The 24,646-nt window shown below is 53.9% G+C and overlaps 1 protein-coding gene across 1 annotated transcript in view; it reads right to left on the reverse strand.

The window, feature by feature from the left end:
* ZMAT4 (zinc finger matrin-type 4) overlaps positions 1-23,869 on the reverse strand; it is a 45,658-nt gene extending 21,789 nt beyond the window's left edge. Inside the window, exons 1-2 of the mRNA XM_032712549.1 lie at positions 23,786-23,869; positions 8,685-8,786 (exon numbers count right to left, since the gene is read on the reverse strand). Coding sequence (XP_032568440.1) covers positions 8,685-8,786 — 102 coding nt within the window. The 5' untranslated portion in view covers positions 23,786-23,869. The remainder of the gene's footprint in view (positions 1-8,684; positions 8,787-23,785) is intronic.
* Between the last annotated feature and the right edge of the window lie 777 nt (positions 23,870-24,646).

A 24,646-nucleotide genomic window follows, 5' to 3' on the forward strand; every position in this document is an offset into this window, starting at 1 on the left:
TCTGTGCCTGGGAATATTTCTTTTGTAGCTGTACAGAGCGTTACACCAAAGGCATTTCCCTGTCTCTAGTGGGAACAGCACCTTTCAAAGGCACGAAGTCTGGCTTAATGCTGTAGGCTTGAAAACCAGCCCTGGCCACGCAGGGAGCTCAGAGAGAGCCTGTTTTCACATAGCTGCTGCAGAGTTCTGCATTGCAAGCTCATGTGCCACTGTAAGGCTCATCAATAAAAGTAAATAAATGGATCATTTCTATCTCTATCAAATCTACTCTAACACAGGAAGACTGTGGCAGAGACAGCAGAGTTCTGGCAATTCAACTCTGAAACATAAAAGGGCAAAGCAGAGCTAAACTGTGCTATGAAATGCAATTTGGTCTTGCATAAATCAGGTTTTGGAGCACACTGTGCCCGGAGCAAGAGGCGAGAGCAGGCAGTGAGGTCTCTGTGGGAGCGGGGGCAGCTGGCAGGGCCTGGGGAGCTGCAGGCAGGGCTGGTTTGGGATGCACAGCCCTGCTCGCCCCGGATGATGGAGGGGCTGCTCATCCTTTCTCTGTACATCTACCAACGGTTCTGGGGAGCACTGACCCGTCTCCCCTCACACAGCCAGAAGTCCCCAGCTGAGGCAGCAGCCCGAGGCTGCACAGACACACACAGATCCCCCCTGCCCTGTGTCTGCCCAGGGCTCTGGGCGAGCAGACCACACGAGCTCAGCACCCCACTGCAGCCCCGCTCTGCACCGCTGATCCAAGCTGAGCTGACAGTCTGAAACACTTCAACACTTCACCATTTTGTGAGGGCCTTCTTCCCGTCCCCCCTGGCCAGGTTCAAACCAACCATCTCTGCAGCTTCCCTCACGCTGTGCTGGCAGCTGAGCTCATTTCCCTGTTCCCCACAGAACCCTTCATCAATCCCCGCTCCCTCCTGTGCTGGCAGCTCCGTGGTTTCAGTCAGTCTGCCCTTCCCCTCCTGCTCCTCCTGCTCTGTGACCTCCTCTCCAGCCAAAGGCCAGGGGTCCCAGCCCTGGGGAGTGTGGCCACACCAAGCATCACTGGAGACACGAGTGGGAGATCAAGGAGGGATCCACCCAGACAGCCCAAATGGCTGCAGCTCCTCTTAGTTTGTAAAAAATTCCTTTTCAGAAACCCATCGGGTGGGTTTTAATCCTTTTAGTCTACGGTGTTGATTTTTTTGTGTGTGCTGGCAGTTTCTTAATTAAATTGCCATGCAACGTGCAGTCACACGATTACACCAACTTTATTATCTGTATTGGCCCTGCTCGTAATCTCATCAAAAGAGAGAAAGTTATTTTGGCTGGCCCAGTTCTCCAAACCTTATGCAGAAACCCCATTACATCATCCTCCAGCCCCTCTCCCAAGCCTGCTGTGCCCAGGAGCTGTGCCAAGCTGGAGGGCTCCAGCTCCCAGTGTGGGTCCCCCAGAGCTGCCGTGCCCAGCTCTGCACTCCCTTCCTCCTGGAAACTTCCTCCACCTTCCTGGGCCCGTGGAGGGTCAGCAGTGCTGGTGCAGAGCGTGTGGCCAGTGCACTCCAAACACTTGTGAGTTAATTCCTGGACCTGCCGACTCAAACAACAACAACATTCTGGATTTCATAATCGCTGCCTGACAAACTCCCGAATTTCTACTGGAACGGGACCAATCTATTCCTCCCTCTGTGATATAACAACATCCTCTGCATTTTTTAAATAGAGGGCAGAAGTATTTTCAGCAAACGCCTTCCCTTTTCTGCCTCTCCTACCCACGCGACCAGCAAACCCTGTCAAGCTCCCCGTGGTTCAGCGCAGAGCCAAACTCCGGCTGTTATTCCAGACACTGCTGCCTGTCAATGCCCCTTTTCTCCCTTTGTAATTTTTGCAAAGCCTCATTTATAATTTATGGTCATTTCTATCAACTGCCCCTTTTTTTCCTCCGTGAGTTTAATTTTTTAAAAAGCATCTACTGGTGCCTGTGCCTCCCTGGGCACCCAGATCTGTGTCCACAGCTCCTGAGTGCTCAGCTGAATTCTCACCCCCATCAAACCGGCTGCTTCAAAGCAGCAGAGAAGAACATTACTGGTTTGGACATTGATTTGTTTACATGTAAGGGTAATTACTGATGATCTATTCAGCCAAGCAGCCACGAGCTCACTTCATCTTCCCTACATCTGTGATCACTCCTCCCAGCTTGCCAAGCTGACTCCAAGTGAGGATCCTGAGCATGAATTTTCTGTCTCAGGAATCACCATTTCAGCTGTGATCTTTAACTTCACCACGTCCTATATCGATTTTGACTGTAGTCAAAGTATTTCTTGTCCAACACACTGCTGGGTATCCTGCAGAGAGGAAATAACTCTGCTTGGAGGCTGTTGCTGGAGCAGCGTGGCAGGAGCAGCCGGGCTCAGAACCCGGCTCACGTGGTCCCAGCACCCACAGACCTGTCCCCCACAACCAGGGTCATCACAGGCATCTGCTCCTCCCCAAACCTACCAGGAGTCCCTTCTCACATCACTCCCTCACATTCCCTCTGCAGTGGATCTTACATCTACACTAACACAACCATGCATTTACTTCTCCACTGGCATTAAGGGATTTTTCCAGGCAGTGCACCTCCATGAGCAACCTGATCGAGCTGAAGGTGTCCTTGCCCTTGGCAGGGGGTGGACTAGACCTTTAGAGGTCCCTCCCAAGCCAATCCATTCTATGACTCTAGGAACAAGCCAAGGGATGGGGGACGCAGGGACAGAGTAAGTAGGCTGGGAACTTCTCAAACGTGCTTTGTGCAGCAAGCTAAACCCTTCCTGCTTGCCTGCAACTGCAGCTCAGGTCCCTCAGCTCAGGCCACGCTGCCATTTGGTACCAACATTCGAGGTGTGGGTGGATTTCACCTCTGGCACAGCCCCACCATGCCAGCACCAGGTGGGCAACAAGAGTTAACACAAAGGCAGCATCTCCTGTGTGCACGAGCTGCTCAGCACTGGCTCTGCAGCACCAGCAGGGATGCTGCTGTTCCCATTCCATCACTGTTCCCATTCCATCCTCCCTGTCTGAAACAAACCCCAGTTACAGCACATCAGTGCCAGTCACTCCTGAGAGCCCGTCAGCCCTGAGCACACGGGGGAGGGCCTGTCACAACACACAGAGAGAACTAAAGGCTCTGCTTTCAAACACCTGGAGCCCCCACCCAAACACGGGCTGCAAGTCTGATATTTTAAAGGCAGCAGGAGTGAACACCTGGAATGAAGAGGTGCCCTCCTGTGCAGCAGGAGGGGAATGCCACGGAAAGGCAAGAGCTGCAGGACCTCTCCCAGGGATGCTGGTCAGCACCAGCCCCTCGTGGGTAGCAGAGCAGCCTTTCACTGCTTTCATTCCATGCAGGCTCAGTGTGACATCCCTGGTGCCCCTCCATTGCTGCCAACCCTGGGGTCCCATTCCCTGAGCGTTTCACTGCTGCTCTGGAAGGACCTTTGACCTTCAGCTATTTTTAGCCAGCAACAGGCCTCTGCACAGAGGTACCTGGGAAGGAAGCTGTGCACAGGGCTTCATCTGCTCTGCTGGTGCTGCTGTTCAGCAATAGATTTTGACGCTGGGAGTGCATTAAAAGTAATGCTCAGCCATAAATGTTGACAACAGAGCAGTAACACAGAGCCTTGTAAAGTCCCACCCCATCTCCGCTGGTTTCTGCAGCACACGTGACCCAGCAGCTGCCACTGTGCTGCGTGTCCATATGGGCTCTGTGCAGGATGGCAGCACGAGCCCCATGCCCTAAAACACTGGCATCCACCTACCTCCCTCATGTACAGTGGGTGACCACATTTACCTCAACATATTTTAGCTGGGGCTGTCACCACGACACGAACTGGGTGCCAAGGAATCTGCAGGAGGCCTGTGTGGGCACAGACAAAGAACAGAGCAGCACCTTCATCATCTCTGCAACACAAACACGCTTTCATTAGCTTTTCCTCCTCAAGCCAAGGTTCTACCAAACACCAGCACAATCTGCAGGATAACAGCAATGTCTGAGCAGCGACCAAAAACCACCAACACCATGGCAGAGCAGATTCCAGCGCTGGTGGGGAAGGACGCAGGAACAACAGGTAGGACGTCCCCTCCTCCTTCATCCTCTGAAGGATTTACACATTACTGCCACCAAAGCAAGACACAACGTGACAGGTGAGCAGCAGCAGTGGCAGAACATAGGAGAGAGCTCATGGCCAGCAAATGTCACCTTCCCTTCCATGGTCACTGACATCAGCAGAGCCCCGACACACGATAGCCCAGTGCAGCCCTTATTTCCAGCTGAAGCACATCCTTTCCACTCCTCCATCCTGGAAATGCCTGCAGCATCTCACGCAGGGAGCTGGGAGCAGAAACAGAACATTCCAGCTCCTTGCTTTCTAGCCCAGCATTTATTTTGTTAAATAGAGTATGTGCTCTTGCGGCGCATTAATATTTCAGACACAGGATTGCCTTTCTGAGCACACACATCTTGATCCTTAAGGCACTAATGTGCCAATAGTAAACAATGTTTATTATTCCTTCAGACAAGCCATCGCTTCATGCCGTTTCCAGCCAAGGACAGCCCCACTGGAAGCAGATTAACCCCAGCACTGCTCCAGCCCACGCAGACGAGCAGTATTGATGGGGCTGTCGATAGCGCTCGCCCGCTCCGCTCCGAGACAGGGTGAGAAATTCCAAAGAGCACTCAGCTCCGGAGAGGAGCCAAAGGGCACCGCACTTTATTTGCCCTCCCCACTTCCCTGTACATTTGAATTTTAACACGCCTTGCCTCTGCCCTCCCCTGCTGCTCCACGAGCATCCAAGCACCATTCCTCATCTCGGGGGGAGAGCTGACACCGGCACAGCACCTTCCCGGGCTGCTCCTCCTCCAGACCCGGCGTCTTCCCTCATTTTAAATGGCAAAGCAAAGCACCATCTGAACACCTGAAGCAATAAAGATTACAATGGAGAAAAGCATTATAGCAGCCTGAGGAGCAAACGTGGTGATGAATGTGCAGCTCAGGGTGAAATCCGAGAGCAACTTTGCATATGAGGTAATTTTCCTGCAGGATTTTCAAGGGGAAACATGAAAATAAATGGTAACATCTTCCTAATGGCTGTGAACACTTCTATACAGAGATGAGGACTCGGAGCTAACTAAAAAACCTTAGCTCTAATTTTTTTTTTTTAGCTTTTTAATTTACAGAGCAGCTCACCAGAGTGATACAACCTCTCTCAAAGACAGAGCTGGAAGGAAGTGTTAATTTACGGGTGATCCTCAGAGAATTCAGCAGCAAAGAGGCTTCGGGCTCCAGAGGAGACAAGATGCAGAGACACAGCAAAGAAAAAACCCATCTCTGGGGCACAGACTTTCAGTGGCATCGCAGCAAGCACAGCACATGGACAGTGGGGCACGAGAAGGTGTGAAACACCCCCCCTGCACTGGCCACCACCCGCCTGGCACAGCCTGGGGCATCACCTGCCTTATTCTGTGATCCTCTACCCAGACAGTCACCCTGGGTAGAGTCCCTTTTGTCCCTCCCAAGGAGGAAATGGGAGCCAGGGCACCGAAGGGACACTTGGCACTTGAGGGCAGCACAGGGAGCATCACCCAGCAGGGACTGGTCTCAGGCATCCGCACTTGGATGCTTTATTCCAGGAGCAGAGGTGGGAAGGGAGTTTTCTGACACTTCAAGGGATGAATTAAGATACTCACTTGCTTTAACAATTACAATATTCAAAGGCATGCCCTTTAGGGCATCGACACCACCCAGTAAGATCTGTCTCACCTCTCACAGCTGCACAAAAGCTGCCCAGCATCAACCCCCCGAGACCCTCAGCACCGCAGTGGGCACGGAGCTCGTTAAGGCCTTTCCTCACTCGGGAATGTCATTACAAGCCAATATCCCAAGGCAGCTACCGGGCTCAGCTCTGTCCTGGGGTGAACCCTGGGCAGGAGGGCAGGACCTGGCAGTTTCCCCGGGGTGAGAAGGAAAGCCAGGGCACAGCATCAGACAAAGCCAGAAACGCAGTTGCACAAAGCACATGAAATAAGGGCAGTATTTGCTCTATGTCAAGTTGGAAGCAAAAATATGCTGCACACACCCCGATCCTTTTGTCATTTTTCCACTACACTTGCCCTTGGAAATAATATCGCTTAATATTGCGTGACTGACATAAAATTATTTTTTAATCCTGGCAAAGTAGCGCAGAAGAAGAGAATTATTGGTTGGTGATTTGGAGAAGGAGACAAGACAGTGATTGGAATTGACTATTCCTGTTTGGCAAGATAAAAACATCCCCCTTTCATAGGCTGTTTCCCTCTATTTTCTTACAGAGAAATGTCTTATTTTGCATGCACAGAGAGCCAAGATTCCAGTCCCTGGCACAAGGGCTGCAGAGCTCACTCAACTGCGCTAGCGAGGCAGTGGATCAATCCCCTTTCTCTCCAGGCTCTGGCTCAGGAAGGGTAAGAGCAATGCTGACCAAAATAAACCCCAGCACCCCCAGCTGCACGGACACCAAAGGCCCCCAGTGCCCGTGGACAGCCAGGGTGCCCACCCTGGGGGGCTCCTGAAAACAGACTGGCAGAAAAGAATCAGTTTTTAACCACAGGACACTTTTTAAAAGTAAGAAGGGAAAAAAAAAAAAAAAAAAAGGTGTGCAAACAGAGAGCAGCTACTTTGTCAGTTAGGAAGAAACAGCGAATCTCACACTCCAGGCAGCAAGGGCTGGCAGCCTCGGGCAGGATGGAGCACCCAGCCCCACCTCCCTGGAACACCTCCGGGCAGGTTTGCAGCCTCTGGCTGTGCCTGTGGGTTCCAGGAGGTGCCAGGAGGATGACTGTCACACTCCAAAGTGTGACCAGGACAGGCACCCCAAAGGGACGAGCCTCTCCCCAGCAGCCCCGGGGCAGGGGCACCCCCAGCGCCTGGGCCACCCTGAGCAGCCCCCTCAGCTCACTCCCTCTCCCCTCTGCTCCGTGTTATGCAAACCCACAGGCGAGGTTTGGGAATGACATTATTGTGCCGAACGTCTCCGGCGTCTGCTGGGATTTCACGGGGCCTGACAAACGAGCACAACACCTCGCACTAAAATATACAACAGAAAACCGTGTTGCCTTCCACGTTTCAAAAACATCTGCTATGAATTAATGATTCAGCTCATACCTACAGTGACAGGCGCAGAGGAGGAGAGATTGGCTGAGCACTCACCAGGAGCTGCTCCCATTCCTGCAGCAACACTCCTGCCTCCTGTGGGCAAAAATTCGGCACCCACGGTGCCCAGTAGCAAGACCTGGAAGGTGTCCCTAAAACTCCAGCCTTCCACTTCCCACTGGCTGCCAGGGATCTCTGCTGCACACCCAGGGCAGCCTGAGGAGCAGTTACAGGAGAGCTCTTAAGGAAGTCACCAAAACAAGACGTGTAAAGTGCCTTACAAGGGAACGTGCATTCTTGTTCCCATTGTTAATTAATGCAGCACAGCATCCTCGGAGCACGGACACTGAGCTGCTGGGACGTCTCCACTGGCCACACAAATGTCTGCACCGTGTATCCATTACAAAACACTTGAGTCAGAGCAAATGTCTGGGGAAACTTCATCTCCCAGGTCCCTGCTGGAACACTACAGGCACTGAGTGCCCAAAAGCAGGGGCAAAATACAGCTCCTGTGAGTGCAGAGGTCCCTCACCCCCCAGCTCTTCACACAGAGTCACAAGAATTGTTTAGGTTGGAGACCACCAAGGCCATCAAACCCAACCAAATTATTCCATATTATCTAAATATCTATATTATCTCTATGTTATATATGACAAATACACGAAGTTAATATAGTTTACTTTGTACAGACACTCTGTGTAAAGACAGATGATGCAGACATGCATCACTTCTCCTGGAGTCTTCCAGGAGAGGCTGGACCACCTCACACGTCCCTCCTCGGCCTGACATCCCCAGGGTAGGACAGTCCCTGCACAGTTCCTACCATGCAAGGGGTGATGGACTGTGCTCTGAGCCCTCCTGCACAGCCACACACAGTGACCCTACACCTCCTCTGCTTCTGAACCTGAAAATGGCTGTTCTCTCACTGGGTGAACACTGAGAGCCCCTCACCATGGCAGGATCTACACCAGGCTGCTGCAGACTGGAGAACATTCCCCACAGCACAGGGAGCAGGTGCTGACACAAGGAGAGGCAGTGGGTTTCCTTTCCTGAAGGATTTACAGCAGCATACCCCTCAATAATTTCCTCCTTATTTAATAGGAACGTATTTAAGTTTGTTTTGAGGACACGCAGTGCTGTTAATTGCTGCTCTAACGCATCTCTAATAATCCACCCTTTCTAATTGTTCATTGCTTGCCACCTCTTAAGTGCTTAAATACATTCACAAACACTAATCTATTCTCTGCACAATCAGTGATTTCTACTCAGCAAAGCACAGTGCAGCAAATTTAATACAACCTGAGCTCGTTTTGCTGCACTCTTAATTGCTCTCCTTGCTAACGGTGTTTCCTTCAGCCCCGTTTAAATCGCAGCCTGACTTGGCAAATTCAGACAGAGGGAAAAGCCAGACACGCAGCAGACACGGCTGCAGTGACATCACTGGCAGGGGGAGACGCCACCAGCAGAAACAGTTCTTCGAATCCCGAGTTTTTGGAGCGGAACTGCGGAAAACAGCCCCAGCCAGGAACATCCTACCTCGTAATGGGCCACACGCTGGGACTCGGAGATGAGCTGGGCACTGCACACCTTGCAGTAACTCTCAGTGAACAGCTCCTGGTCCACGTCGGAGGATTTCATCTGTGCACGACAGAGGGGAGAGACGAGAAGCAGGGTCAGTTACAGAGGGTGGGCAGAGGTGCCTGACCAGGGTCCTGCAGGGAAAGGCAGCACCGGAGCCGAGCAGTTCTCGTGGGGAACGGAACCAACCAACGTTAAACTGGTGCAAATGTGACGGTCTGCACGTGCCCCCAGCACCTCCCATCCAGAGTCCCCAGGTTTATCCACCACCAGCTCGTGCCAAGTGTTTGTTCCTCGCCCTGGGCAGTTCCTGGGCACTGCTGGGGACCTGTGGTGTGTCCCCTTCCCCGCTGCAGGGGGGGCAGCCGGACACACCCCTTTGCCCAAGCAGCACCCGAGCCCTGAACACCTTTGGCCACAGGCACAACACCCCTTCCCTGCCATGATATCCATGTGTGAGCTACTCGTGAATGGCTGTTCCTCTCTGTCACCTTTCCCAGACGGCTCATGGCTCAGAACACACTCAACCATTTGTTGTACAACACTGAGGAGCTTGTGGAGTTTCACAGAAAAGGCAAACAGCATCACAACCTGGGGAAAGGAGAGTTTAAGCTGGAGGAGCACTCTGCTGGATTCCTCAATTTAGGCACAAAAGGAAACTGCTCAGGTGATTTACTGGGCTGGGCTGGGCTGTTCTCCAGCAGCTGCTTAAATACTTGTGTGTTCCCCAGAACTTCCAACGGGGACACTTCACCTACAACGAGGGCATTTGCACCTACAATGAGGACACCTGCACCTACAAAACCAGCTTGCTGAGCGCCCTGGTTCACAGAAACACATTCCTCCTCCTCTGAACTCATAATGAAGAGGCATTTCAGGAACACTGAGGCTTAAAACAGACTGAACCCAAGCAGAGCCAGAAAACAACAGAAGCGGCTTCATAGAGAGAATATTTAAAACTAATCCCTGTGCAAATTAGGAGGGAAAAGAGAGGCTGACGCCTTCTGACTTATGCCAAGATAAAGTCTATTAATTCACAATCATAACAAACCTGGGCATAATGAAGACTGATAACAGAGATTTTATAGAGTTTATTCCACTGATTGGGAAGACAAACAGTATGGCAATGAACAGGCAATGAATGAGATCTCATCAGCAAAGTCGGGTGGAGAAAGGCCGGTCGGTGCCGGGCTGCACAGCAGAGCTGGAGGTGGTTGTGCCCAATCCCCAGTGTCCTGCTGCCCCACAGTTCTTGGGGTCCCTGCACATTTTATGGAAACCAGCAATTGAGTGGAGATCAGAGATTCCCAGCCTGGAGAGACCAGTCAGCCCCCAGGTCCAGGAAAAGGTTTGTTCAAGTGTTCTGGTTTCCCAGACAAAAGACACAAACCTCGAAGCTCCTCCACTGCTGCCCTTGCACTTTGATTCTGCAAAGACATTTGCTTGTTTTCTCTTGCTATCTGCCGAGGTTTAATCTTCATTTACTCTGTCCAGAGAGATGCTGCACTGAGAAACTTTCAAAGACACCAAAAGGCCCTTTTAGGAGTACAAGAAGTGTTGCAAAATTGCATCAAAGGCAAAACACAGTAGGGGGAAGAAATCTCACTTAACTACAACAGATTGACACAAGGCAAACCAAAGAATCTCATTAAACCTCAATCCAGCAACCAAGCCAGACTCAGGCAACGTCGCCTTCATTTGCATGCAGCCTGCAATGCTCACAGCACAAACCCTCACTGCAAAAATCAGAGTAAATCAAAAGCTTCTCTGTATTAGTCCAGTTCTCTGTGCTCTGATAAGGGAGCCCAGGTCTATCCTGCCTCATCAAATGGAATCATCTGTCCCCCTCTACAGCAGCAGGGGCTGAACAGGGTCATCCAGGAACAGGATCTCGGGTGTTTCTCTGAGCAGTAACTTCTGATACAGGTGTGGGACGTGTTCCCCTCGACATCACGGGTTCAGCACCAGGAGAACACAGTGGTTGTGCTGATGCTGTGACTGTTGTGCAGCACAATTTGGGACTTGCTGCTGTCCCCAAGCTGCCTCAGTCCCATGGAACCACCGGGACAACCCTTCTGCCCCGGAGCAGTTGGGTGACCAGCTCCTCCTGCCTGGCTTCAAGCACTGCTTGCACGGGCGAGTCCTGCTTCCCTGGGAGCTCCCTGTGCCCATGGAAGGGCAGCAAGCCTGGCACTGCCCCAGCCTGCAGGATGGCAGAGTCCCTTCGCTGGGCACAGGGGTGTCCTCACGCCCGGGATCCTGGCACAGGGTTCCACTGTTGCTCTTCCCAGGCCTTGCTTTTTCACAGTGATGAAAAGGACAGCGAGGCAGAGGAGAGAGGAATGGGGATTAGGGGGAACGGGAGAACAAACGGAAGAAAAGCCTCCTTCATGCTTTTGCATGAATATATTAGGCTAAACTGCTGCAAGGATTCAAGCAGATGTAAGCTTGGCTATTAAAAATAATTAGAAAGCTCTGCTAACAATAACTGCTCTGAGCAAAATTAAATTTTGACAAAAAAATAACAGATTCACCTCAGCAAGGTAGATTTGCACACAAGCAATCCACTACCAGCACCCATTTATACAACCCTTGCAAAGTTGGCACTGAAACCAAGACAGCCCTGGGACAAGTTTAAACTCAAGTACCATTCTTGAGAAAACAGACTGCTACCTGTCCCTCAGAAATGCAACTGAAGAGCAAAAGTCTCTTTCCCTTCTCAGCAGTTGCCAAAGGATGTCCAGGAAACATGGAGTGAAATGAATGAGGTTTTAAAGCTGCCTCAGTGCCCGGGGTGGCACTGGCTGGGCTCACACCCAGACCATAGGGAGGTCCAGAGTGGATATTTCCCTGGGGATCTGCACAGGGACCCTGCTACATGCAAGAACCAAATGTCTGGTTCCTACAGAGGGACTGGTACAGCGAGGTCACCGTAGGTGGCCCCAGCTGATGGCATTTGTGCTCAGCTGCAAAGGCTCCTCTCTGCAGCAAGAGGCAAACTCCAGACACAGAACCCTGGCAAAAAGAAAACAGCTTTGTGCTGTTGGGACCTGGCCTAAAACAGTGCTTCCTCCTCTCCAGAAAAGCTCCCCTTCCCCGCTCCTGTCTCCTCTCAGATACACTCTGCATTGCCCTTCTGTGGGCTAATCCCAGCAGTGATTTATTAACTTCTTCTGCCTGCAAGTGTCATAAAGGGAGTTCATAAGCAATTAATATTTATGTATTTCTAATCACTTCGTTCCACTGTGACTCTCCCTGCCCACATGTGCTCCAGGAGTGACCAGCCCTCAGTGATCTCACCACACAGCCTGGCTGCCCAAAAGGAGGGTTTTCTCTGCCAACAGCCCCCAGCGTGTCCTCGGCTGTGAGGGGAGCTGCAGGTGCTGGGCAGGGTGGGACTTCTCCCTCAACACTCTCAGTCAGAGGCTTTTTTTGCTGGGAGTTGAAGGAATAAGGTGGGACTTGCAGCCCTGTCAGCTGGACCCCACCCCTGTGCTGAGCAGAAGGGCTGGGTCTGCACAGCGAGGTGCAAATACCTGACACTCCTGGTTTCCTCCTCCTCCTCGGGTGGGGACATGCTGGGGCCTCCACCACAAGCACTGACCACTTTGTCTCCTCCAGGGGATTTATTGTGGCCTCCTGTGCCACACTCCAGTGCCCAGTCCCCTCCCTGCTCCAGATCCGTGACCTCTGCACGTGTCAGCTCAGCATCTCCAGCCACGCTCGCTGCGTCACGGGAGCCCCCCTGCAGCACCTTGTGCCATATGGCTGAGATCCTCCTCAGCAGCTCCAGTGACTGCAACAGCTCAGTGAAAATCAATCTGACGGGGCCGACTCCAGTTTTTGGCAGCAGCCAGGAAGATGCTAACTAAGTTGCACTAAATTTCAGAGGGCAGCAATCCACAGCTGACACCGGAGACACGTGCAAAGCCAAATTCCCTCCTAAGGAAATGCTTTGCACCAGCTGAATCCCACCAGACAGGGGCATGTGCTGAATGTGTCCCCATCACACAGTGGTGGAAGGGCCCCTCCAGGAGGTGTTTTTGGGATCCAGACCCAGTAGAACAGGACCTCAGTCCAGGCTGGAGCTCCAGCAGGTGCCAACTGCTGCGGCCCTTCGCTGCTGCCACGGCAGCATCACGAGCTGCTGGTGTTGTCAGCAAACACTTCCCATCGTGTTTCTGATAAATGCTGCTGTAATCTCCTTCCCAGCAATCTTCCCTCAGCAGGACACTTCTATTTGTGCTGCTGCACACCCCATTCTCAAGTTCACTGCCCCCTTCTTTGAGCAACAAGCTCAGTGAATCGGGAAAGAAGTTTTTTAATAATGGGAAATTCACAACTGGCAGCAACAGTTCCAGAGTACGTGGCAAACATGAATAAGATAGAGGTTTTTTAATTCCAAGTTTCACCTTTCGTATCACTTCACAGATCAGCCTTGGTGGAGTTCACTGTCAATTATTTCTGTATTTCAGCCATAAACCACTGTCTCAAAACGTGCCTCAGGGACATGGATAGAAGGAATCAGCAGACATCCCAGGAATTGCTGACTTGGCTGCTGCAGCCACAGAGACACACACACAACCTCACCCTGTGCTAGGGCTGCCCTGGGAAGGGCTCACAGAATCATGGAATAGTTGGAGCACCTTGCCAGGAATCTGGTCCCCGAGGCACTCAGTCCATCACCTGTTAATTGTGGAGCACCAGGAATTCCTGCACAGGTTCTTTTTTCCCACTGCCCAATCAAGGACAAGGAGTGCCACAGGACAAAGCACTGGATTCAGCAACTTGGCTTCTTCCAGTCAAGAGGAAAGAAAAGAATTGTGGTCCCTTATCCAATATGATCTCAAAGGCCTATAATCATCTTTTCTAGAACTAACAGCTTCTGAAACCTCTGTACTGGAGCACAAGAGAAGTGGCAACTGAGTATGTGCACGAATGCCAAATGCTAACAAGAAGCCAAAAATTAAATGTCCCGACTTTCATGTTATGAATTATTTGTGGCTTTTGCTGCTGTCACTCTCCCGTGGATTAACATCTCGTGTAACACCTCCTGTTTTCTTCTGTTGTTTAATTTGTCTTGCAATAAAAAGAAAAAAAAGTCTTTACTAATAATTAATGTGCTTTCAGCAACTCTGTCACTGCACTTACACCGAGGCATCTGAAGAAATGCAAAACTGCCTTTTGAAGTGCCTGATTTCCTGGCACTGTCAGCACAAGGAAGATGGTTGAGCCTGTTCCATGAGCACAATTCTCCTCCTGCTTTTATCACCTTGGGATGGAGCCCTGGGGGTGCTGGAGGCCACAGCAGCCTCCCAGCAGCAGGAAAAGGGCCGGGATGGGACAGCCCAGGGCAGCTCTGCACTGCTGGCTCTCCCCAGGGAAGGGCACCCAGCCACAGACAGAGCAGGACACCCCATCCCATGGTGATGGTGGGACCCTCTGCAGCCCGTCCTGAGCTGATGCAAGAGCCTGAATTCACAGCCAGGGGATCTGCAGCCTCTGCCTGTACCAGCACAGGAGTTTCCTTGCCTGCCCTGCAGAGATGGGGAAGGGCCCTCGACAGAGAGTGATGTAACAGGGCCCAGACAATCCTGCGTCCCAGAGGTGATGGTGGCACATCCCTACGAGCCACATCTCCAGAGGATACATGTGCTACTTCCAGGTTTTCCCATTCTCCTGCCAAGTCAGAGATGCTCCATGTCCCTCCAGCTGTGCTGCACATCTGCCATCTCTGCCACGCTTCACCTTCTCTGCAGTTCTTGTTTGGTTTGGGGTCTATCCCTACCCCCTCCATTCCCTAAATCCTCCACAGAGTCAATTTGCTTCACTTCTGCGCTCAGCCTTTGATGCATTTTGACACGCTTTATTGGAGCCCTGAAAATCAGAACAAGATTGTGTGTGGCATGAGCTGGGGAGCAGGAGAGATCCTGCACGTGGCTGCTGCATGTGGCAGCACAGAGAGAGCAACATGGGGCAGACGGTGCCTCGGTGCAGATGAGGCTCAAGCTGAGCAACCCACAATCCCAACTTCACACAACTTCCCCCAGAGTAAACAGGCAAGGTGCTCCTTTCCTGGGATCAACTTCTTGATGGAAGTATCCAAGGCCAGGCTGGATGGGGCTCTGAGCAACCTGTGCTACTGGAGGGTGTCCATGCCCATGGCAGGGAGCTGGCATGAGATGAACTTTAAGGTCTCTTCTAACCCAAGCCATTCTGGGATTCTGTGTTTGCCAGGACTAAGAAAGGGACACTCAGACAGCAACCATGCCCTCTCAATGGATGGGGATTTTAAGAAAAGCCTCTCTGCTCCCACACCATGGGGATTGCCAGGGATGTCTCACTGAATTCCCAAGACTCATTGACTCTGGGTCAGAAGGAAAGCTGCCAGATGTTCCCATCTCCTCACCTGATCATCAAGGTACAGTTTATAAATAGAACCAAGCAAGAAAAGAGCCTGATGAACACATCAGGAACAGCAGTGCACTCTGGCAGAGGAGAGCCAGGAGGGACAGGTGATGCCCTCCAGGCAGAAGAGCAGCAGGGCCGAGGCTCCAGGTGAGCCCGTGCAGCCCCCACCTGCAGCACAGCACCCACCTGGCAGGGCAGCACAGCACCCACCTGGCAGGGCAGCACAGGATGGGGCTCGAGCTTGCACGTGGCAGCAAAACCCAGGCGGTGACTTTTTGACCTGCTGCCTGTCTGAAGTGGGAACAAAAGGCAAGCGAAGGGAATTGCAGGCACAGAGATTCAGAGGGCAAAGGCCAGATCCGGGTGTGCAGCACAGACAAGCCCTCCATGCCCCAAACTGCCCCGGGAGGGATGAGGGAAGGACGCTGCCAAGTTTCGTGGGAGCCACGCTGCGATTCTGGGAGTGGCACCATCCCCCCCCCAAATGTGAGTATCCCGTTATGCACATGAACTGCTCTAATCATTCACACCACATCTCGTGGCAGGGTTTAATTGCAAACACGTGCTGACTTGAATGAAAATATATCTTAAAAAGGAGGCTGATATATTAAGACTGCTTAATACGGTTTGTAGGAACCGAAATCAAATTTCGTGCCTCGGGGCATCACTTCTGCACCCTGCACACTTCAAGGATGGGGCTCTGTCCCTCACCCCAGCACAGCCCGACCCTCAGCAGCAGGGACAGCCCAGAAACCCCCTGAGAGAGGGGTTAAAAGCAGACCTGTGCAGGCTGCACAGAGATGGAGGGGCTGCTGGAGTCAGATGCAGAGGGGAGGGACTCGCACTGGGATGGAGAGGAAAGGAGGGACCCTGGGCCGGGACCCGGCTGCTGTGGGCACCTCCCGCAGGAACAGATTCCCCTCGGCTGAGCCCTGGCCAAGCCCCTGCCTGGGGAGGACGCCCGGTCGGGCACAGCCCGGTCCGAAGCCCCGGGGCTGCTCCTTCCCCTCCCGCCCCAGTACCCAGGGACGCGCCGCTGGCAGCTCCCGGTGCCCCCAGCCCCGAGCAGCGGCTGCCGCAGCCCCCCGGGGCCCGCAGGGACCCCTCCGGCCGTCGGGGCGTCGCGGGGCCGAGCGCGGGGTGCGGCGGAGCCGGGGGTACCATGCGATGCTCGCGGTTGCCATGGAAACGACGGGTGCTCACAAAAAGAGGCAGAAATAGCGCCGGCGCTGCCCGAGCGCGGGCGCTGCCGGGCTGGGGGGCACCCCCAAAATCGGGAGGTCACCGCTGCCCGGGCCGGGCCCCACGGCGCGGGGGGAGCAGCCGGCGAGCGGCTCCCGCACAGCCCCGCTCCGCACCCACCGTCGGGACGCCACGTCTATTTTTGGATAAGCAGGACCTACTTTTTGCTGTGGCTCCCTAATAACGCACAAAACGGCAGGAAGCGAGGCGAGCCGAATCCCATGCCGGCAGCCCGTCGCCTCTGGTACTTTGCATAATCAGGGCTTGTCAGTCCCCATCAGCCTCAGCTCAGGAACCCAAGAGGCAAAGCCATGTAAGGTGGCAACGGGCTCAGGAGAGGCCTCCAGAGAACAAATCTGTCCATCGCTGATGGGGGATTATTTTAATTCTGGATCCCTAATAAAAGCCTGCGTGCTGGCCTAGCTGGCTAAGCTAAAGCACCTCTTCCCAAAACCAGCTTCAGCCTCAGCAGCACCAACCCCAGACGAGTTTAACATCACTGCCAACAGTGCTGAACACTCCCGGCCCAGCACAGGTTAACCAGGTTAGAGACAGCACAGGCAGAGATGCTCCTGGTTATCCTCACTGTCAACCAAGCTCCAGCGGGCTGGCTGAGCTCCTCTCCTCTCCCTGGGATGGTCCCTCACTCACCCTGTATTTGCCAGCCAGAGCTGCCTCACCAAGTGCCACCAGGTGAGGATTTACAGGAGCTCAGGTGCCCCTGAGGCAGTCGAGCAACTCTGGCCAGGAGCCCTCCCTGCCTTCAATGACTGATGGACTCACCTTCCTTCAGCCACAGCTCCCTGCCACAGCAGAGCTTCTTGTCATCAGTGAAATGATTTAGAAGCAAGACACCGGGAATGCAAATGCTTCCAGAGTCCCCCATTTAGCACAGAGGAGCTAAACCCCTGGCCTGATTTAACTGTGCATCCAAATTCCACATCCTCTAACCCACATCAGCAGAATTCATTAAACTCCTTCTCATTATCATGTAATCTGTCAATTAGCTTTGTGAGCACCAGCAACCAACAAGGAGATTTACCTTAAGTAAAACACAAAACATTGACATCCTTCCTACAGCTTTTTCTTTGCCCTCCCTTGATTTAAAAAAGAACAAAACAAAACCCTCCTTTTCTTTGCATTAACTCTCTTCTAAGAAGCAGGAGCATCTCCCACGCTCAGCCACGCTGAGCAGAAGCATGCTGGACTTTTAAATTTTATGTCAGACCTCCCTTCCTTGTGCTTGGAAGCATCTCAGCAAGCCACTCAGATAATTCATGCTTCATTTTCCCCTCTGGAAAAAAACACTGTTCTGTCCCTCACCAAGAGATGAGCAATGAGAAATGGTTCATCAATGCCCACTGCAGTGCTCCAGCTCCGTGTGCCAAAGGGTCTCCAGAAATGCAAACTGCTCTATTTTTGTCAGTGAGAAATTAAACTGCCTTTGCAGAAGGGCTGGAGCCGGGCACACTCCAGGCTGGGCACCGGCTGCTCCTTTCGGAGACCGGCTCTGACTCACGGATTTGGAAAGGTCTCCTCTCCCTGCACAGTCTGGGGACTCCTATTCCTACAGCATTTGTTAGGCACCCCCTGTGGCGCTCGACAGAAAGGCACTAAAACGAGTTAACGTGTTTTGTACAACATCAGTTTTCCGAGTGGGGTTTGTAGGTTACCCTGCAGCCGTGGCCATCAGCCTTCCAGTCTGGCTAGGCAGGAAAAAAGGCTCAAAAATGCATTTTGTGTGTTCTGCAGAACCAAAAGCATCCCTGCTGCTCCCTGAGGTCCTTTCCTGCCCGCTGTCAGAGCAGGGCACTACAGGTGGGCTCCTCGTGTCCCTCTGCCCTCACTGCCCCGTGCCCAGACCGGGGATCCCCCGGGAGCCACAGCCCAGCCCCTCTCCACCACAGCACAGCAAGCTGAGAGGGCAGAGAAACCCTCTGACAATGAATGAGAGAAAACAATGGGCCCCCACATTCCGTGTGGCTCCTCTCCCTGCCAGCCTGCCATGAACTACAGCCGCGTGCCTGAAAATGAGACGGATTAATTATCACCACAATTAGTGGTATCGTGGAGCATCTCTGGTGGCAAGTAATAATATTGTCATAAACTTGTCTAATTGCTCAGTATTTTCAAATGAGCAGTTGAATCCACAGTTATCATCTTGATGTTTGCACCAGTGACATTGTGGGACGGAAAACAGAATTGATTAATTAATTTGCATTTTAAGTCAGGCTAAACTCTGGCTCTCTCCACCACGTGCTGTCACTGCAGCCAAGACTCTGAAGCTCAGAGGTGGAAAGCACAGACATGGAAGGCACCAGTGTCCTGGGATGCAGGGTTACTGCCAGCCTGAGCACCCTCACCATGCACTGAGGCCACAACAGTTTCTGCCTCTAATACCATCAGCTCACATGTGCTTATTATATATCAGATAATCGAGGGGCCTGCACAGCATTCTGTACAACAGCAGGTTTAACTGACTAATTTACAACTTCAAAAGCAGTGGGTGTTCAATTCCATCCCATTCTTGGGGTTTCTGACAAGCCACTCCAGGCGCTGCAGATCCTGTGCTCCAAGCTTTTCCCATTTTCTCGGTGAATTTTGAAACCAGAGCATGTCTCACCTTCGCAGTTCACTGCTGGGTGTCATGTCTCTGGCTGCATCCTTCAAGGCAGCTTTAAATATCGATGTCTCACTTCACCACCGGGTCCACCCACTGTTTTTGAGCGGCTGGATCAAATTTAGGAGCAGTTTTGAGTTCACAGTGCAGTTCCCCACGTCTCCTCGTGCTCAGACTGTTTCCTGAGAGCCGCGTGTGCAGCTCTGTCACACCCAGCTCATGGGCAGCTGGGGCTTGGCTCGGCTGTCCTGTGTGACACACACAAGTGACATGTGTGTGACACACAGGCAGGACACGGGTGACACCTCTAGGGCCTCGAGTGCCCAGGCTGGTAGACTGCAAAGGTTTATTCATGCTCTCCCACCCTCAGGATTTGTTTCACCAACAAAGACGCATTGGCAAGAAGTAGGTCCAAGCCTAACTACATCTTCTACCCAATTTCCTCTTTAACAAGGCAAAGTAAATATATTTCTGCTTTGAAATTAAGAGCAGCAATATTCTTCTCCCCTATTGCTTTCTAAATGAAGCTCCTGAAAGCCCTTTTTGAAGCTTTCCCAGTTTCATTTCCAGACCTGCTCCCCCCCCCTGTGCTCGGGAGAAATGGATTAAACAAGCCCTTTGAAGTGCAGCTGCCCGTGAGCTGCTCTGGGGCCAGCTCAGCTCAGCTTTCTGTGCCTCCTGGAAGCAGGACAGTGGCCACCAAAACTCCCAGGGCTGGACCTGCACGGACAGCAAAACGCTGCCCCGGGGTGAGCTCTGCAACCCACCCGAGTCCCCGACAGCCAGGGCAGGTAGAGCCCCCAATGTCCCTGCCAGCACAGAAAAGGCCTAAAACCTGTCAAGCATTGCACGACAGGCAAGTTTTGATATTGCAAATATTCATCTCCAGCTATTTCCAGTTAATGGAACAAAGCAAACTATCGAGAAAAATGGGAACATTACAGTAAAAACAACAACAAATTAAACTCTAATGCAATTAGAGAGCAATTAGGGATCTATCCTCTGGGAGCATTTTGGAACTCTGGGTCTTCCTCCAAATCTGATCTCCCTGCAACTTTATTCCCCCCTAGTTAATAACAGAGAAGTGAGTGGCACAGCTCCCCCCAGTCCCTGCAAAACGCCATCTCCTGCTCTGCAGGAGCAGGAGGTGGTGGCAGGTAAAGCACTCACACCTCCGGGCTGAGGAAGACGCAGCTGTCAGCAGAACAGGGAGCAGAGGAGGAGCAGAAACCACCCCCTGTGTCTGCTGCAAGGTGACCAGAAACGCAAAGACCCAAATGCTCTTGTTCAAGGGCCGGGCTGAGCAGCCACGAGCCGACAGCGGAGCACGAGCAACCCTGGAAAACCCTTTGTTTTCCTGTGCACAGCTCCAGCACGAGCCACAGCCCGGAAAAATACGTATTTAATTCCTTTGGACTTTTTAAACGTACTCACATACACGCCTAGAGATAAGCACTGCTTAACCAAACCTCCCCAGCTGGCTGCAGGACGGAGCAGGGCAGCCTTTGGGCACTGGACCTTGCTGTGCCCTGGGCAGGGCACAGGGAGCCCTCAGCACCCAGAGGTGCCCCATGAGCTGGGCGCTGCCTGGGCTGCCTCCCTGCCACTCCAGCAGGTCTGGAAAGGAGCATTTGGCACAGCCTTCCCTGGAGGGCAGGGGACATGAGCGTGGTGACAGCAAAGCACCCTGGAAATTGCAGGAGAACTGAAACCAAGGGGCAAAGATGCACTGTCCCATTCAACCCTCTCTCCATCCAGGCTCACCCACACGCTGCCTGAGGGTCACAGCAAAGCCTGGTTCTCTGAAACCTTCCTCTGGGGATGCAGCACAGCAAACACTCTCTGCAGAGGGTGAGGTGCTAAGGAAAGCTTCCTCCCCATGCCCTGAGGCTGCTGCTATTCCTGGGGGCAGCCCCGTCTGCACTTCACAGCTCCAGTACTTCTCAGCAAGGGGTGTTTTTTCATGCTCTGAAAGGAAAAATAAAGCTTCCATATGTCCTGCTACCTGCCCAGCAGCTGTCAGGGATATGACCCCCTCTGTGTTCAGCAGAAGGCACCTGTGCAATGGAGGGAGGTGAGAACCTTGACCTTCATCCATTTCTGTACCCAAATCCACCCTTGGGGACATCAGCAGCCCCGTTCTGGCCTAGAAATTGGCCCAGTTCTGATCTCTCAAACCAGTTCTGGATCTCAAGTCACACCTCTTTCCTTGGGAGCTTAACCCAGATAAAGTGAGATGCCCAGATCCGAAGGGCCCAGGGCACCCAGTGCAGGGACCAGCCAGGACCAGCCAGGACCCATCTCAGACTGTAGCCATTTCCAAGGTTTGGGGAGCCCTCCTGACTCTGAAAGAACATCTTACAATGGAAAAGGGTCTGCTTAGAGACTCACGGGTCTCCAAAGGTGCCAACTTTTGGTCAAAAGTTGATTCTTGAAAAGGAATAATTCTCAACAACCCCCCACTGTTGCTGTCTCCCCTCAGCCACTGATGTGGGGGATGAGGGCTGTCTCTTGGGGGGTCTGGAAATCTTTCCTCGCCCCCTGCAATACCCCTGCAGGGAGAGATGATAAATCCACAGCCAGACCAGACCAGCCACCAGCATTCCCAGGTAAATCCACAGGCAGGAAGAGGGGGAGAGGTGGTGCAGAAGCCATAAATCCCCAGAGGGAGGAAGCCGGCTGCTCAGGTGCTCAGTCAGCAAGGACCAACCAGCTGCACCAATTCCTCTGCAAACTGGAAGCAGCAAATAAACCAAATCCAGGCAAATATCAGCAAAATTCCTTACACAGACACCTTTTCAAGAGGGCACAGCCAGCAATACCGTGAAGAGCTGGGGAGGCCTCTCAGAGTGCAGCACACCTGGGAAAGTGAAAGGCAGCAGCACTGCACCTTCTCCAGGCTGTCCAGGGCAGGAGAGGGCAGAGGAGAGCAGAAAAACCCGAGGGGGGAAGGCTGGATGTGGGAGTAAAGTTAAGACTGAACAACTCAGAGCCAAGTGAAAAACGACCTCTGAAACCCCCCAGCTGGCCAGGGACACACAGAATCGTGGTGCAAGGTACAGAGAAGGATCAATTACTTGGAGTGACTCAGAAGTGACTAAGAACGATCAGATAGGATCAATTGTGAGGGCTGGAAATCACCCCAAATTTTGGAACAGTCCCACCCCAGGACACGGCCAGAAGGCAGGATCCTCCCCAGGGACAGGGATGCAGGAGGCACTTGCATCAGGAGGTTTATAACCCGCAGGTCTGTGCTGTTCTGGGAGTAAAAAGGGATTCCTGACCTCCTGTTTCTGATATAATCAAGGGGAAAGACCCGTTTTTACTCTAGAAAGCTCCTGTGCTGCCCCTCCCTCCTGTCCCTTCCTACAGTAGATGAGTCACTGTCTAGAACCTTTAGCAAAATACCTCTTACTGTTTATCAGGTCCCTGTCATTCCCCTGCCCACAGCACAGTGCAAGAAGTGTCGGGCAATGCTCCAGGTCCCTGTCCCCTTCCTGTGGGATGATGAGGGTCCCAAAGCTGAAGCCCCTCTGCCCAGCACCCCCTTTCCAAGCTGCCCCTCCCCAGCAGCATCGCCCCCGCTCACCTCTCACCTTCTGGTGCCAGCTGTTGTGTTTTGCAGGGGGATTGCACGTGCTCCTGCGAGAGCAAACAGCACAGCCTCACATGCAGAAAATGCAAACTGGTGATTTTTAACTGTCTGCTCAACACTCTGTAAATCTTTCGCAAATCTATTCGCCCAACACTGCGCACTCGGGTAACTTCAGAATCACAGGAGGGCAAAAGGAGCGTGTGGCTGCCCCAAGGGCAGCAACCAGAGCATGATTAGCACCAGGAGCCCAGGGGCACTGCCCAGGTCCAGTCTCATTAACCGAGGGAGTGGGTTCACCAGCAATCCAGACAGCTCAGGGGTCAGTTGCCAGAGATCCTCCACACAGCCCAAACCAGGTGTCACCTCGCTCACTCTGTGTCAGGGACAGCCCTGGCTTGGCTCTGACCTACGGACAGCCCCAGTGCAACACGTGGGGCCAGGCAGCCCCACGGCGCTGCTCGGACCGGTCCCCTTGGCCGGCGGGAGCGGCCGCTGCAGTCGGTCAGGGCTGTCCCCGGGGACGGCGGCCCCAGCCCCCAGCTCAGCCGCCTCCCTGGAATCGTGCTTTTGCTCTCCACGACCTGCCGGCTTGGGAAGTTCTCCAAACTTCCCAAACAACACAGAGAACAGGCTTGTTTTCCTGCCTCTGCAGAACGCACGCTCGCACCCCGCAGCCCCCGGAGCTCCCGTTCCCACGCCGGACCGCAGGGACGCCCGCGCAGAGCCCGTTCGGCCAGAGCACCCCGGGCTGCACCGACCACCGGGGCTGCGTCCCGGGGTCCCGCACCCAGAGGCCTGGCTGCCCCCGGCCGCCGCCTCCCGGGTGGATACAGCATTCCCTAAAAACTCCACCGGGAAAACACCGACCCCCGGCGCGGGGCCGGAGCGCTCGCAGGGCGGGTGCCGGTCGGTCACCGCCGCCCTCCCGCCGCGGGTCCGGGGGCGGCACGGGGGGCAGAGCCGCCCGCTCCCCGCCGGGGCGGACCCCCAGCCCAGCCCGGCTCCATCCGCAGCGGCGCCGGCATCGCCCGAACCGCCCCGGCATCGCTCCCCGCGGGCACCGGATCGCCTCCCCCCGCCCGCACCGGCACCGCCACCGACCCGCTCCGACTCCCCGGCAAACTTTCCTCCAACTCCCATCAACAGATCCCGCGGCAGCCCCCGCTCGAGCCGCGGGTCGGTGCCGGGTACCTTCGGCTCCGGCCGGTGCCTCCGGGCGCGATGGTCGGTGCCGGCGGGGCCGCTCCAGGCGGGCTCCGGGGCCGCTCCCGCGGGGCTCCGAGGCCGCCGCAGCTCCGCTGCCGCCGCTCCGGAGAGCCCAGGCCGAGTGCGGCGGGGGGCGGCGGGCGGGGCCGGGCCGGGGCCGCGGCTCCTCCCCGGCAGCGCCATTGGCTCCGCCGCGCTCCGCAGGGCCGCCCGCCCGCCCGCAGCCCCCGGCCCGCAGCCCCCGCAGCCCTCGGGCTCCGCATCCCTCGCATCCCCCGGGCCCCGCATCCCTCGCGTCCCCCGGCCGCCTCCTCGGGGACAGCTCTGACACGGGCAGAAAGCGACAGGACGAGGGGGAACGTCTTTGAACGGAAAGAAGGGAGATTTGGATCAGTTTTGGGAGGAGGTTCCTCCCTGTGAGGGTGCTGAGGCCCTGGCACAGGTTGCCCAGAGCAGCTGTGCTGCCCCATCCCTAGAAGTGTCCAAGGCCAGGTTGGACAGGGCTTGGAGCGACCTGGGATAGTGGAAGGTGTCCCTGCCCACGGCGGGGTGTTGGAACTGGATGATTTTTACTGTCCCTTCCAACCCAAGCCATCCCACGATTCTGTGATATTCCTCACTGTGAAAATAGAAGATGTGCAGGTCTGATTTGCAGGGCAGAGGCTGTGAAGGGTATCACAGGTGCCGGGGGGAACATATTTACTTACAGACTCATACTTTTGCAGATGACACGCTCATTTTAATGCCCGGGATTTATGGAGCAAGCACGCCTGGCACTGCAGGCACCTGCCATGCACAGCACACGGGGACAGCAGGAGGAAAGTCCCTGCAGGGGCAGGAATGGCT

Source organism: Chiroxiphia lanceolata, chromosome 28, assembly GCF_009829145.1.
Source record: "Chiroxiphia lanceolata isolate bChiLan1 chromosome 28, bChiLan1.pri, whole genome shotgun sequence".
In the NCBI taxonomy this organism is placed as follows: domain Eukaryota; kingdom Metazoa; phylum Chordata; class Aves; order Passeriformes; family Pipridae; genus Chiroxiphia; species Chiroxiphia lanceolata.